Below are 15,846 nucleotides of genomic sequence, written 5' to 3'. Positions count from 1 at the left end.
GATAATCTACTTGCATCAGATATTCTGTCGTTGTAATCTGTATTTTCTGTGATTTTGTGGATCTGTTCGTACACACAAGGGTTAGGATCCATGTTTGCAGCATTTCCATTGAAATGAATAGGTTTCTCTGGGAGTTGTTGCGGTTTTAAACGCTCATCAACGTAAATAAAACCGTCTTTTTTCTTATTTTTTTTCTTTCCAGCTCTTTTGCTTCTGACAGAGATTTTCCAATCTAGCGGAAAGATGGCAGGCTCTTTCACCCGTCTGATCTCCGGCCGCAACACGAAGGTGCTGTTGGCCGGTTTGGGCGCAGGGACGGTGGCCACCGGCTTCCTGCTGAGCGAGAACAGCTCCTTGGCTGCAGATGTCAAGAAGAAGCTCTATCCTCCCAGGTGAGACAGCATGAAGGTGCAAACTATTACTGATTAGGTGAAATAATGAAGGTAAAGGTAGAGGTGTGGAGGGTGGTGACCTTGATGAGGCCGAGCTCTATAATTATCGGCCTCAACGACACAGAAACTGACCACGTGCTTCACATTTCAGATGAATGACTCGCTGCTTTGTTTCCACAACTGAAAGGCGACACCAGGACTGTTTATGAACCCATTCGTGTGATTTAATGTGTCTGATAAGAGCTGTACAGCATCAGTAAACACATTTCAAGGATCAGTGTGACCGTGGGGATATTTTTTATGAAAGAGCACTTGAGGTCACGGCAGCCGCGCTGGCACTGGACTGCAGTATCACTGACGCTCTCAGGTTTCATCTACGCTACCTTTGACTCACTGACTCTCTCACCTCCTCGTCTTAAACACCATCTCTCTTCATGTGCAAGCAGAGTAATGACCAGTGGCTGTACATGAGCCCTAAGTATCCACAAAAATCTGGTTTTATTTAAAAGCTTCAACATTTTTGATGGTTCTGGTGGCGCCTGTGGAGAAAAGATGACGATGGTGAAACAAAATAAACTCTGTGTAACATTTCTGCATTTAAATGTCTAAAAATGACGAGACCTTTGTTTTATATTTAGTTGAGTTGTGTACTGACTTGATCCCAAATGTTTCCAACAATGTTCAAACCAGAGAAATCAATCGTTTTACTCAAGATAACGGCGCCTTTAATTTGGTCGCCTGTGGTTATAATGGCCTTCACGTTGTGAGGCAACTGGATTCACAAGGTACTTTATTTGAATGGCGATCTTAACTTAATATTAGACATTGTTTTTGTCAATAGCCAGAATAAATAATGGAGATATAAAGAAAAAAGACACATTTCAAGCAACACAATCACCAGAATAAATGTTAGTAAAGTATGTTTCTGTAAAACCACAGATACATATCTTTATGAGAATCAGAAATACTTTATTCTAGAATAGAAATATCGCACTGTAGATATAACAAAGGTTTAAATAGAGAGACAATACAACAAAGAGTAAGTAAAAATAAATATAGAAAGTACTTATATACCTGCTAATATGAAAGTGAGGTAATAAAAGTGTAACGTGAACGTGATATGACATTACGTAACCTATGAAACGTACGCGTGGACGAATCTGTGGTTTGCAGAACAGTTACCTGCTAACATTTATCCTGGTGATTGGGCCGTTTCAAGTGATGGAGCACTGTGTCATATCTCACTGTAGCAGCTATTGATGCAAACTGTCACCACTAGCTGGCAGCACAAGCAGGAAACAACTTTAAAACACCTGCCCCTCTCCAACTCTTCCTCTCCGTCAGCTCCGACTTCCCTGACCTGAGGAAACACAACAACTGCATGGCCTCGTGTCTGACTCCGGCCATTTATGCCAAACTGAGGGACAAGCTCACCCCCAACAACTGGACCCTGGACCAGTGCATCCAGACTGGAGTGGACAACCCGGGACACCCTTTCATCAAGACGGTGGGCTGCGTGGCTGGTGATGAGGAGAGCTACGAGGTAAGAGAGGTCAAAGGTCACAGTTTGTCATGACCCATTTTTTTTTTGTGTTTCTGTTTTATTTATTCTTTTGGGATTAAAACACCCAACGTTGGATCTACATTTTCAGAAAAGAGGCAGTAATTTAAGATAAAAATACTCAACATCTATCGAGGAGGTTGAACATGATTTAAAGCAGAGGTCCAAAGATTTGTTTCAGAGCTACACCTCTGACGCTGTTTGTCCCTGCAGGTGTTTGCTGAACTCTTCGACCCCGTCATCAAAGACAGGCACAACGGCTACGACCCCAAAACCATGACGCACCCCACCGACCTGGACGCCTCCAAGGTGTCCGACCCAAACCATCCCCCAAAGATCCCCCCATCCATCTGCTGCTCCAGCTTTTATAAAACAATAACTTAAATCTTTCTGTCTCTCCTGTGTGGACCTCCAGATCACCAATGGCGTGTTTGATGACCATTACGTCCTGTCGTCTCGCGTCCGTACCGGTCGCAGTATCCGCGGGCTGAGCCTCCCCCCGGCCTGCTCGAGGGCCGAGCGTCGTGAGGTGGAGCGGGTGGTGGTGACGGCCCTGGCCGGCCTGAAGGGAGACCTGTCCGGACGCTACTACAGCCTGGGAGACATGACGGACAAGGAGCAGCAGCAGCTCATCGATGTGAGTTTCATTTTGACTCCTGTGATCTGACTCGCCATCCAAGTGTTGGAGGTCGTAGAAATGATGGCGAGGTCGTGTCTGTTCTCTTTCGTTGAGATTTCTGTTCTGATTGTTTCACGCTGCGCCACACAAGGATCACTTCCTGTTTGACAAGCCCGTGTCTCCGTTGCTCACCTCGGCCTTCATGGCCCGAGACTGGCCTGACTCCAGAGGGATCTGGTAAGGCCGACGCAGTTTAGTGAAATCTCATCCCCCGTACTGTTAGCGCTGCAAGCACTGCAGATCTGTGAAGTCCTCCCTCACCTGCACTCTCTTCTCTCCACCAAAGAAACAAATGGTTGTCTTTCTCTCAAAGTCCAGAGAAGTCCTTCTACTCCTCCTTAACGTCCTCCTACCTGTTCTCTTCCTCCACCTGTCTCCACCTCCCTTCACCCCTCCCACCTTTAGGACCACTTCTTGTTTGACAAGCCCGTCTCTCCACTGTTGACATGTGCCTTTATGGCCCGAGACTGGCCAGACGCCAGAGGCATCTGGTAGGGTCCATGCCGCTGCTCCTGCACGTCTGCTGTGTGAACAATTACACTCTAACTTCCACATCAGTCATATATTTATATTATTAACAGTGATATATTTAATATCTTTCTACATCCTCTGACACTCAAATAATTCAGTTATTGCTCTGCCTTCGATGCAAAAATACCAACAGGATATTGTGTTTGTGCGTCCCGTGTGGTGTGTGTTATTGTACATTACAAATGCATGTGTCTCTCACAACGAGCAGCATGAATATTAAAGTGTCTACAAAATCAGGTCCTTTATGACCGTGAGTCACCTCCTCTGATGACAAGAGTGTTTCGCCCGGAGAGCTTTTTATTGAGTTCCTTTAGCTGGTTCTCCTCAGGCACAACAATGAGAAGACCTTCCTGATCTGGATTAACGAGGAGGACCACACCAGAGTCATCTCCATGGAGAAGGGAGGCAACATGAAGAGAGTGTTTGAGAGATTCTGCAGAGGACTCAAGCAGGTACAGTGGAGATCACAGACACGACGCTGATGTGCAACCAGGTCGTCAGAGTGAACGTTAAACCACGGTCGTCTCTCTGACCTGTGATTTTCCCCACAGGTGGAGCATCTGATCCAGGAGAGAGGCTGGGAGTTCATGTGGAACGAGCGTCTGGGCTACGTCCTCACATGTCCCTCCAACCTGGGCACCGGCCTCAGGGCGGGAGTGCACGTACGCCTGCCAAAACTCAGCAAGGTAACACACACACACACACACACATATTGATTTTGTTAGTAAATATTTATGCCTCCTTTTTTAAAGATGTACATCTTCAGGAGCGCTTGGAGCTGAGAGCCACAGACAGGGTCAGGAAATCAGAGAGTACTGAGAGACGAACAACAGCTTGTTGGTTTTAGTCTTTAGTCAAGATGAACTTACCCTGAAACCCTGAAACCAACATGTATCTAATGTCAAGTCAATATTCACTTTTGCATAATGTGCTTTTGGGAATAAACTAACTATCCCTGTGGTTACGACATGATGTAAATGTTTGAAATCACCCTGCAGGACTCACGTTTCTCCAAAATCCTCGACAACCTGCGGCTGCAGAAGAGAGGCACAGGAGGCGTGGACACAGCCGCCACCGGAGACACCTTTGACATTTCCAACAACGACCGTCTGGGAAAATCTGAGGTGAGGATCCATCAAACACTGACTTCTGTTGTTCATGAGGCTCTCTGGAGCTTCTGTGTTGTGCTGGAAGCCGGTCGTTTGTTCACGTTAGTTTAGAAATGGAGTCGGCTGACGTTGCATCTTGCAGCCACTTGGATCATCGACATTTTTTGGCATGAAGAGTCGGAGCCTCTCTTTCGTTGCAGAAGGTGAACGATGCTGTGTGTGTTTTCAGGTGGAGCTGGTCCAGCTGCTGGTCGACGGGGTCAACTACCTGATCGAGTGTGAGAAGAGGCTGGAGAAAGGACAGGACATCAAAGTCCCAGCTCCCATCGTTCAGTTCAGGAAGTAAGAGCCGGGACTCATCGTGCCGTCGGTGTCGGCTCTCAGCTCGGTGCTCCCGTCTCACAGTGGAGCCGGCGGACGACCTCAGAACGCCGTCTGTCCACTGCTCCAGAGGACGTCTTTTAGTCCTCCTGCAAACAGCACAAATCTTTAGGGCAACCTAATCTTAGACATGAACTGCAGTTAGGGGAGAATTCTACCTCAAGTTAAGGTCTTCACTGTAACCCTGACTTCAATAAAACCAACAATATTAATCACCGACTGTGCCGTCCTTGACTTCACTCGAGCTTTTTTACAGATCTTATGTTCGTGTTCGCAGCCGTCTGTGTCGTCGTGAGTACACTGACATACCAGAACGAGTCAGATCCGTGGAGTCCTCACCTCACAACTCACAGGACTCAGAAATCAGCCACAACATTAACATCGATCAGTCGTAATTGTCTTCATCTTGTAGCTGATTTGGGTCCTACGGGTAACAAAGTGTGAAAGAGGCGAGATCTCCTAACTAAACTTCTAGCGAGAAACTTCTGAGAGCAACTCTGAGCGAGGAAGAGACCGAAGCTTTTATCATAGTGAGGAGGCGTGTAGAGTGTAGTTTGTAGTCCTGAAAACCCAGAAATCAGTTTGCGTTTTTGTACATCCGGCTCCCCTCGTCTCAAAGTCAGTGGGTTTCTTGAATGGGTTTTCAGTGAAATGTGTGAAATAAGGTGTGTGGTGACCACAGGCTGAAGATATTTACACGTTTTGTTCTAGGACATGATACATTTTGTCCCACAGTTTAATTATGAAGCTCTTCCGTGTGCTAACAGGCGTCTAAATGAAATTCAGAGGTTGTAAATTCCCATAGGTTTTTTGTGGAGGGAACCAGAGCGATGCTAACTTCCGGGTTAGCCTACAAAAATGGTTTATAGTTGTTTGCTTACATGTGTTTTCCATGCAGGGAATCCTACTTTTCCACTATTTGTTAACAGTGAGGAGTGCTGGATAACACGTGGGAGACTGAAGGTGAACTACAACTGTTTGTGTGGTCACTATTGATGGAAAGTTGTGTCAGAAATCCCAATTTTACATCTTTATATACACATACATATTCCTTACAGTATCTCAGTGTTGTGATCAGTTTCATTTCTGCTGTTGTATCGTCGTGTTGTGTCAGGGATGTGACCACAAACGTTCTCCCTGCACGATCTAAACCGTAGCCTTTCATTAACATTATTATTAGTGTATATTTCTCCTTCCCCCTTTTGTCTTTCCACCATCTTCTCCTCATCTCGACACTCCTGAGGCTCTCAAAGGTTCTAGTCTTCATTTTAAGCAGACGTTTATAATATTTTTTATCAGGAAAAACACGTTAAGTGTTTAATTTTCATTGATATTATTTACTTTGAACATGGAGCATTTAAGTCGATATGATGTGGACTCATTGTGTTTTCCAGCTAACAGAGGCAGTTACAGGTCACCTGGAGACTTATTTTAGATTTTTTTCTTTAAATTCAGGCAACAAATATAAATTCAGTGTGTTCAAACTCCTACGGATCAATGCCAGCAGCAACTAGAGGGAATCAAAATCAGCTTATAGTCTTGTGAAGGAGCCCAAAACCATGTCAGTGCTAAAAATGGTTCAACAATTTAGTTTGGCCTCGATGTTTGAGGATAATTTTACAAACACTTTCAGGAATGGTAATTAATATTGTTGGTAAAACTCCAGTGGATCTTAAAATGAAGAGTTTGGTGAAGAGTCTCCAGTTAATAAACACAACAATACAAGTTTGATTAAGCATCCATCGCAAATCTTTATTCATTAAATCACCCTCAGCGCTCCACCTGCAGCTGGATGTATTGCCTTACATGTGTTACAGCGTAGAGTCTGCTGGTGAGCCATGATTCGTCAGCCATCAGGATACGTTACCTAGCTAATGTTGTGTATTAATGAAAGAAGCCAATTAGAGCCGTTTAACTGCAGGTTGAAAACCAATCAGTGCTTTTTATATCTTTAAGTATGTAAATATTGTCAGCGTTGTGCCGAGCAGATGAACAGGAGTTGGTAAAATCAAAAAGAGAACAACTGCACGTGATTTAGAGTAGATTTTTTTGTTTTTGTTACGTCTGCAGAAGTAAAGAGCTCTTTGTTAATGTCGGTGCTTAAACTAATAGACAACATAAATTAACAAAACTTTAGAAAAAAGGAAACCTGGAGAACTACAACATCCAGTAATAGGTCAAAACATAAAGACATCCGATTTCCCATCTGCAGAAACACACGATATAATGCTCACTGACACTACGCACTACCTGGGAGGCCAACAGAGGTGGAAGAATTTTTAATTTTCATCTCAAAATACAAAAACATTTCAGAGGAAACATCAATGTTGTTGCATTTTCATAGATTTCGGTGATTACATATGGAATTCTGCACCAGTAATAAACTTTAATTTTGTATGTACTGCGACAGGTGACTTCACAAAGTACAGTGTATCTTGAGGGAACAGGAAGCAAAAGAAAAGGAGACAACAGATAGAAACAACAGCATTAGATGCTGTGCATTGGTTGTTAACTTTTGAAAACAAAGCTTAATAAAAATCTGTAAACAGGTTTGCATAAGCTAATGATTAATCTGAGAAAACATTCCAATGTTTAAGTAAGCAGAACAGCACTTTTAATTTTTTTTCCTGACATTTAACTTTTCCTGGATGCCACCTCTTGATATTTTTCTTATTTTTTCTAAAAAGAAATCAGTAGAAAGAAGTCAAAACAACCAAAGGGTGACACCTAGAGGCCAGAGCCTGCCTATTCACCTAAAAGTCCTGCTTTTCTTTTTGGCAAAGTGAAACAGAAACACAAGCCTCTATTACGGAGTGGTTGGAGAGTGCTAAAACAATGCGGGAACGCAGAACAGGGGCATCTCTGTGTAGTTTGGGAATAAGAACAGAGAGTCAGGCTGGGCTCTTTAAACGGGAAACAGAAAGGAGGCCAGCAGCTGTGAGCGTCAGTGTTGTGTCGTCAGTCAACGGGTCGCTTCTCACTGTGTTTCCTTGTGAACTCCTCGGCGTTCTTCATGAATTTTGCACGATCTTTGCTGAATTCCTCCGCCAGGTCGGCCCGCAGTGGATGCTCCGGCTCAGGGGTGGTCACCAGAGCAACTAGACTCTCAATCACTGGAAAGAGAAAGGGAACAGATATATGTGAGATTGATTGAAAAATCACTTGTTTTCATATTCATTAAATATTCACAGCTGAACTACAATTACCACATCACGGCTGTAAGCCTCCGCCTATGTGCTCGGCTAATTCTAAGACTAATTCTCATTAATCTGAATGGCTGTCTTTGCATCTGGTATCCAATACATATATAAATCTATGGTCAGGAGTCAATAAGCAAGTCAGCTGCAGCAGGTTGTTGTCAATGTGCGACATCTAGTGGTATCCTCCGGTAACATGTGTAATATATAGGCCAGTATGTGAACAACTATGTTCACCACGCACACGGTTGTTTATGTGAACGTGTGGTTCAAAAACAAAAAATCTCTCCAGCTGAACATCGTTGAAACAGAGCCGCTGATTTTGACGTAGCGATAGCAACAAGTTAGCGGACTTCTGAGTGAGCTGCTGTTTCAGGGGATTTTCAAAATAAAGGCGCATCTTAAGCATGATGATATTGTTCGATGTTTTTTCTTTGCATCTATCACGCTTGATCGATGGATCGTTAAACCTCTAATCGATGCTACAACTTAGCTCTTACAATCACTGCTCAGGGGAAGAGTTTAGCAAACAGTGATTCACAGAATGCAAATACATTGAATCACTTGCAGCTGAAAAACACCAGCATCATGTCAAAAATGTGATTTGAAGGGAAAGACGACAACTTTGAGAAAATATTAATGAACTTTTTCCAAAAAGATCAGAGTGAGGACATTCACACGTGTCCCTCGCCTCACCCTGGCAGGTTTTTGTGGCTGGCTTCCAGTTCTCGACGCTGATGATAGGCAAGCAGATCTGGCCCTTCTCGTCAATGTTGGGATGGTAGATTTTTGTCTTGAAAGTGACCTTGGGTGGCTTGAATGGGTACTCTGCGGGGAAGATGATCTCAATGCGAAAGGCTCCTTTGTCATATGGAGGAAACTCCTAGAAAAAAGAAGAAGACATAAAACATGAGTTTGTAGATTGGGGAAACAAAAATAAAATCGTACTAATATTCTAATATTTTAAAAGAGCAACACAAGCTCTGGTAGCAACAATTCAATACTTACAGGAACAATGACTCCTTGCCAGGCCATACAATTTGATTCATCCACTTGAATGTTTTTGAAACACTTCATGCCATTCAGGCGCATATCGTCAAGCTCCTTGAAAACAAAACAAAAAAAGGTCAAAACACACATTTGGATAATGGTGCAGCCAAGTAAAGCCTACTAATGAGAAATACTGAAGAGTCATATACACACTTTCTACAACTACTGTAAATGTAGGCTAGTTATAAGAATACGTCTGAGTCAGAAACAGAGTCTGCCAAGCTTCAAATGTGGGCATAGTTTCTGTTTGGTAAATAAATCTCTGAAGACTTTTCTGCCACACTAGCAGCTTGTACCGAAAGTTATTTAATAAAAACTCTGCTGAACGTCTCTGCCGTGTTGTGGAGTCGTTTATCTCTGCAGATTTATCTCTGCGTCTGTCCTCTACTGTTGGAGTTTGACACACTTAGAGGGAAGTCATGGTGCGTTCAGGTGCACGTCTTAAACTCTGTAATCTCTCCTCAAATAGCCATGAAGGTCTTTTAAAATGAGACAGTTTCCTTTTTTATTTTCCTTAGTTGAGATACATTAGGCCTACATCTGTTACAACTGTCTTGTTCTTTCACTACGGCGCTTTTAAAAAGGAGCATTCTGTAGTTTTGCGGAATAAATGTTTATCAGAAGAGAAAGAAACTCTCTTTACTTTGTTTATATGTGGCGGACCCTGCCACCTTTCTAGCTTCAACCATCCATTTCTACTGTGGATTTAAAAAATCCTATTAAAAAAATACAATTGTCTCAAAATTTTAATCGTCGAACTCGACCACACTCTTGTACAACTGGTCCCCAAGTACCCTATACTTGTCAAGTTGTTTTACTGCATTTTAAAATAATTAATCATTAAAAACTTGATATGAAAGATGCAATATTAATTAATTGAAATTTAAACGTTTCTTTGTTGTCAGACCCCTGACCTTCAATAAAACCGCTGCCATAGATTGTACAGGTTTACCAAAACAGTGGCCACCGAGCGTTTCTGATTATAATCGTGACGCTTCAGAAACAACAGGGGGAATAAAATCTGCTGCGTGAAAGTGACTTACAGGAGCTGTGTAATCCAGTCACAATGCACACAGTTACATCACTTCTCCTCAGTGAGTCAGATCCACTCTCCTCTGCTCAGTTTATTGGATACAAAGTGCGTTCTCCCAACACACCTTTCACATGACTACTGTAGTCGTTGACAAGGACATCTCAGAATCACAGGTTTCAATTAGTGTTCAGTCGTGAAGCACAATGTCGTCTTGCTCTCTACTGATTTCTGCTACAGAGCACTGTGTTGTTCATCTTTACCAACACTTATATTCTCTTATCACAGCTTTCATTAACTATTCATCTATCATTAGCAATCACTCAACATGTGATCATATCGCAATTTACCCAGGTGATGTCATAAAAACCTTTAATGGCATGACAATTGAATAAATTTCACAAAATATTATGTCCTGACAGACATGAAACTTGCTATTAACCTGAAATATTTATATTTTTTTATTAACACCATTATGTCAGTATGTCAATACCTCGGACAAGCAAATGTACATCGTTCGATAACTGTTCATTTTATTATTTCATGAGACTAAGAAAACCTGAAAATATTCATACTTGACAGTTTATATTAAATCAAAATAGTGGCCAATTATTATTATTTTGTCCGTCAACTAATGCAGTAATCTATTAATCATTTCAGCTCTAGTTGCAGTACAACACACGGCTCTATGTGCCTCTTAATCTGTCAATGAGATGAGCTGGTAATCCTAATTGTGCCTCTTGTGTATGAACATTACATTCAAGTTCACAGAGCTCAGTTATTTTTGTTTAATATAAAGACAAATACTAACAAGCATAAATACAAAGTGCTATCAGAGAAATGTGCGAAACCTCGTGTAAACTGAGATATGCCATTTCTAGCCATCATGTCTTTTTGGATGAGGATATACAGTCCCAACATAAAATCTTTTTTAATGGTATAAGAGACCAAATATATTTTCACCCAGGTAGTCAGAGGAGTCTTTGAGGATTCTGGAAATACCTTTAGAGCAGCAGAAAATGTTTTTCAACCTTTAGGTGTGAGCATTTTTTTTTTTAAAACATGATGCTTCTTGGGGAAAATCAAATGCGACTCAAATATAACGATTAATCTATTAATCCTTTTGATTGAAACAAAATTCATCAAAAACTATTTGGATATTTGAATAATGGTCTGTGATGCTTCCGGTTACTTATTTCTAATTGCTTCTTTCTTAGTTATACATGACAGTAATTTGAATATTTTGTGGTTTTGGGATGACTAACTGATTATCAGGGCCAAAATTCAGCATATTGTTGTTTTTTGTTTCCTGTTAAACTTAAGAAAGCTAAAAGTGCTCTGCTTTGGCTCTGATGCAGCATCCTTTCTCTGACTCACCACTCTGTCCCGCCCACAACGCTTTCTGATTGGTTACACGTCACGAGTAACAGCCAATCAACACCGAATAACCTGAATCTGCATGTCACTAGGAAGTAAAGTTATCAAATAGATGTAGTGGAGTGAAGGATACAGTAGAAGAAAAGTATCCATCACTAGTTGTTGTAAAGATTTTTATTTTTTACTGAAAATTGGTTATCAATCTACTTGATAACCAATTATCAGTATCTGCCCTTCAAAAAAAAACATATCGGTCGACCCCTAATTGATTAGGTGTCAACTATTAAGTTAAAACTAATTTTGGAAGTCAATTTAAGTATTTTTCCTCTAATCCCAGCTTCCTCAATGTGACTCTTCTTCTCAGTCTTTGAGTTGTGGACAAATCAAGACATCCGAGGACGTCATCTTGGGCTTTGGGTAAAACTGATCGTCATTTTTCATCATTATGAATCGAGAAAATAATCAACAATGGAAATAACAGTGAGCAGCAGGGATGCAAATTTTAAGTAAATTCTTTAAACGATAATCGGCTGCCTTTACAACCGATAAATCATTAATAATATATGAAATATGTTGGACCTTTATCCTGTAGCAGACTGTTTTAATCTCTGACATGATCTGTGTTTGATGTAAAATCAGAGTCGGCTACATTAGGAGATAAAAGAACAGATCAAGTAAGAATAAAGTAACTTGAATTTTAAATGAAATAACACAAAATAATGACTTCATTTTAATTACAGAGCTTCTGTCTGTCGCGGTTCAACAACTGGCAACAAAATCCAGCTCATACTGAGGCGACTAAATGTCTAAAATGTGATATCAGTTTGTGTCAAATGTCTTTTTGCATTTCTTAAATTACAAATTACTTGTATTTTGATTAAATACATTTTCTCACACCAGTATTTTGTGTTTTAAAAGGATATATTTGGAAAGCAACTGCAATCTGTTACTGTAAAATACTTGTTGATGTATCCCTGCCCGTCTCTGATTGTCGATTAAGACATTTTTAATCGGTTAAATTCTTAAATCGGCGATTAATCCATTAATCATTAATCTATTAGGAATGTTAAAGGACATTCTATACAAACTGATATTACAGTTGTAGGTTGGATTTTGTCGGGCCACTAGTCATTATTTTAAATAATTATTAAGTTTATCAATCAAGTGACTTGGTGTTTAACTGTTCGTCCAACTCTTAATGTAGACTACTCTGATTTAGCATCAAACCCAGATTATGTCAGTGGTTAAAAGAGTTTTCTGCTGGAAGTAACATCCAACATATTTCATATATTATTAATGATTAACCGATCGGTGAGGCATCCGACTATCGATTAAAGAAATTTAAAATTTGCATCCCTTATCTTTAGTTAGCAGCAGCCCAGTGTTGTCTGTAGGATGTTGTGGTGGACATTTTTGACGTTTTACAGCTGAAAAGATTAACTGAGAACATAACCAGCTGATTAATAATGATGTAAGTAACCTTCAGCTGCAGCTCTGGTACTTTCACTTACATGTTGAAGAGCAGGTGATTCATATCTACTGAACTATCAACTAAATCTGTACAAACTGTTCTACTTCCTGTAACCACATACTTCACTACCGTTTACCTGAACTGTAAGACTATATATAAAAAAAAGAAACGTCAGGAGGTATTCAGGAAGTGGGGACATGACTCTTCAGTCACAGTATCACATGGGGAATTCCTCTCACAGGCGCCCTGAAACGATCACATCCAACGAATCAAAACCAAAAATGGTGGTGTGTCACACCGAAAGTGCAAGTACGAGACGTTCAGGAGCCAAAACTCGGCGTTTTTCTCGAGTTTCGGACACGAACACACACGTTTATCGCGACATTAACGAGCTCAATCCGCACTATTTTTACATTTCGATGATTTCTCTGTGTGATAAATCGCCCAGTTTGGGTCTGACGTCACGTCCCAACCCCAAAGTCTCCATGTTTTCGTGTCTGCCTTCAGACGGTGACAGCGCGTAAAAACAAGCCGCCACGGTTTTCTCACCGCGACGGCGTGTTTGATAAGCGCCTCCACTCGGAGATAAACACGTCGGTCGACTTCGCGTTTTATCGGGCAGTTTTTTTCCTCCAAACTGCCGAGTCACGCCCCGCCGGCCTCCCAAACTAACTACGGTAAACTAGTTACCTCTCAGTCACCGTCTGTCGGACGTCATTATCCTTTCGTTTCTGTCCGACACACGAACGCAAAACACTCGCGTTCATTTTCCCTTCGTCGACGGGCGTGTAGCTACACGCGCGAAGCCGAAACAAGTTATCCAAACCCTCGCAAAGTGGCGTAAATTTAACAATTCATTTTATTTTTTACCTTCAGTAGTCTCTTACAACCAGCCATTGTGGTGCCGCTGTCGTCTTCTTCGTCTTCTTCCTGTTTCTTTGCGTTCCTCCCCGACTTCTTCTTCTTCTTCGTCTTCTTCTTCTACTTTTTATTTTATTTCAGCATCATGGGCGGCCGGTAAACAGCGAAGTGGCGCATTACCGCCCCCTGCTGGTCTGGAGTGGAGCTCAGAAAAATCCAGTGCAGTCATTTTCAGCCTTTATGTGTTATTCTGCTTCACTGTCTTCAAAAGGAAACATTATTTATACATTTATAGAAATTATTTTATCACTTTAGCTTTAACTTTATTTATATAGCACCTTTCAAACAAATCAAAATGCAGTTCAAAGTGCTTTACAAGTAATTGAAAACATGGTATAAAAACAGGTTAGACAGACTAATGCACACCAATTGCAGTAAAATGAAAAGTTAAAATAATAAAAGATAAAAACAAGCTGTAAAAATAATGATAGAAAGAAAATAAAATATTACAAGTAAAATTTGATTTAAAAAAGTTTATAAAATATACAATAAGAATAATAAGAACAACAGTAAAATGTAAATACAAAGTATATAAAATATAGTAAAAAGAATATAGGGCTATGATAAAAACAAAAAAATATTATTATAACAAGTACAGGGAAAAAACAATGCACCTTTTATACTTTTATAAAATACTGACATTCTGATATTCGTAGACATTTTTCAAAGATTAAACTTTTCTCTCAAATTGTGAAGCAGATTTTATCATTTTCAATTTTAAAAAGTATTACGTTTTGTGTATTATGTCAACAAATATACAATCTGAAGCGGTATGGACTGCACTGACACATGTGCCTAATAAATTAGACATACTGTATATATATTCAAAATATTGAAATTAAAACTTTATTGACACAAAACAGTGATCATGTATGTATTCATGTTACACCAAATATACTGAATTCACTTAGATGAGAACTGGTACAAATGTTTATTGTTGTCACTGTTATTTGTTTTTACAGTATGTGTCATTGTACTCTGCTTTAATCGGAGCAGCTGATGTTTTATGTAAATGCTTTAATCGGAGGGATTAAACAGGTGTCCACTGTACAGCAGATGACAAACCTGAGCGAGGAATGAACAGCACATGAGAGGGAACAGTTGCCACCGTGTGGTACTGAAGTGTTACTACACAGGATTGCATTTGATTAGCAGATATCTGTGTGTTGAGCAACAAAAACAGATTTCATCATCAGTTTATTTGTTTTATTTATTACCTTTTTATTGATATTCTTATAGAGGAGGTAAAGGAGAAGGGAAATTTGATGTTGAGGGAAACTTAAAGGAGGTTATTGCCCAGATGTTACGTACAGTGTCTCAGAAGGCCCTTTGAGACACTGCATGATGTCCAGCCCACACTCTCTAACAAGACGAGGAAAAACTCCCCGATAGGGAAGAAAAACCTTGGAGGAGGCTTTTCAAAGAGAGATCCCCTCTTCACGGATGGCTGGGTGAAAATTGTACCTTCATCTGGCCCACATACTGCGTGGAATGAGGACACTTGGGCGGTCCGCTCCTGTTTGTCCGATCTGAGCCACAAGCAGGCCATAGCATGGGCCGGATCGACCGAGAACTGTGGTCCAGATTTAGGTCAGTTCTGGTTTATTCTGATGTAAATTTTGATGTTATTTAACATTTTTCCTAAAACGATACTGTTGCTACGCGTTTTGGCCGTTCGTACACACGCAAAGGGTGTTTCAGGTCACTGAAAACTGAGCTTTTGGAAAACTCCTGCCAGGGTGAAGATACTCAGAAAATGTTGTTTTCGGTGTTTATGTGTAGAGAGGAAAAAGACAGGTTTTTTCGGCTTGTCTCCTTTGTTTGACAGGCTTCTGATTGGCCAACGTGGCCTTACGGCAGAGGTTATATCACCACCTGTTGCTTTGGCGTATGCTTGACATAGCGCAGTGTGGACGGGAATTTGTTTTAAACCGAATGAGGAAAAAAATGCATTTTTAAAAATACCTGTGTACGTGTGGACTAGGCCTTAAATAGTTCAAGAGGTTTTTGAGTAATGATGTCAAAACAAAAAAAAAAGGGTACATTTGTCCCCAGTCTCCCCTATTCAGATACTGCACTGAACATGAGTGTATTGGTAACTTGATATTCAAAAAAAAAAATTAAAAAAAATGCTGTTTTGTTCATTA

The 15,846-nt window shown here is 40.7% G+C and overlaps 2 protein-coding genes across 2 annotated transcripts; one reads left to right on the top strand and one right to left on the bottom strand.

The window, feature by feature from the left end:
• The first annotated feature begins 208 nt into the window (after positions 1 to 208).
• ckmt2a (creatine kinase, mitochondrial 2a (sarcomeric)) lies at positions 209 to 4,870 on the top strand. Its single transcript, XM_073477836.1, has 9 exons — positions 209 to 392; positions 1,737 to 1,935; positions 2,167 to 2,262; positions 2,369 to 2,590; positions 3,038 to 3,123; positions 3,492 to 3,615; positions 3,715 to 3,849; positions 4,162 to 4,287; positions 4,502 to 4,870. The coding sequence occupies exons 1-9, from the start codon at positions 244 to 246 to the stop codon at positions 4,616 to 4,618; spliced, it is 1,254 nt and encodes a 417-aa protein (XP_073333937.1). The 5' UTR covers positions 209 to 243; the 3' UTR covers positions 4,619 to 4,870.
• Positions 4,871 to 6,916: 2,046 nt separating this feature from the next.
• ube2l3a (ubiquitin-conjugating enzyme E2L 3a) lies at positions 6,917 to 13,742 on the bottom strand. Its single transcript, XM_073478360.1, has 4 exons — positions 13,649 to 13,742; positions 8,859 to 8,954; positions 8,547 to 8,733; positions 6,917 to 7,766 (listed from the first exon to the last, which is right to left on the bottom strand). Exons 1-4 carry the CDS (start codon positions 13,673 to 13,675, stop codon positions 7,612 to 7,614), a joined length of 465 nt encoding a protein of 154 aa, XP_073334461.1. The 5' UTR covers positions 13,676 to 13,742; the 3' UTR covers positions 6,917 to 7,611.
• Between the last annotated feature and the right edge of the window lie 2,104 nt (positions 13,743 to 15,846).

Source organism: Pagrus major, chromosome 12 (genome assembly GCF_040436345.1).
Source record: "Pagrus major chromosome 12, Pma_NU_1.0".
NCBI lineage: Eukaryota > Metazoa > Chordata > Actinopteri > Spariformes > Sparidae > Pagrus > Pagrus major.
Note: the sequence above shows the minus strand (reverse complement) of the source record. Positions and strands in the feature narration are given on the sequence as shown.

Excerpts from the sequence above, each read along its gene's own strand:
- ube2l3a (XM_073478360.1), bottom strand. The coding sequence starts at position 13,675 with ATGGCTGGTTGTAAGAGACTACTGAAG. Across the intron at positions 8,955-13,648 it reads GTTGTAAGAGACTACTGAAG|GAGCTTGACGATATGCGCCT; the intron begins GTAAAAAATAAA and ends TTTGTTTTCAAG. Across the intron at positions 8,734-8,858 it reads GGCAAGGAGTCATTGTTCCT|GAGTTTCCTCCATATGACAA; the intron begins GTAAGTATTGAA and ends TCTTTTTTCTAG.
- ckmt2a (XM_073477836.1), top strand. The coding sequence starts at position 244 with ATGGCAGGCTCTTTCACCCGTCTGATCTCCGGCCGCAACACGAAGGTG. Across the intron at positions 3,616-3,714 it reads TCTGCAGAGGACTCAAGCAG|GTGGAGCATCTGATCCAGGA; the intron begins GTACAGTGGAGA and ends TTTTCCCCACAG. Across the intron at positions 3,850-4,161 it reads GCCTGCCAAAACTCAGCAAG|GACTCACGTTTCTCCAAAAT; the intron begins GTAACACACACA and ends ATCACCCTGCAG.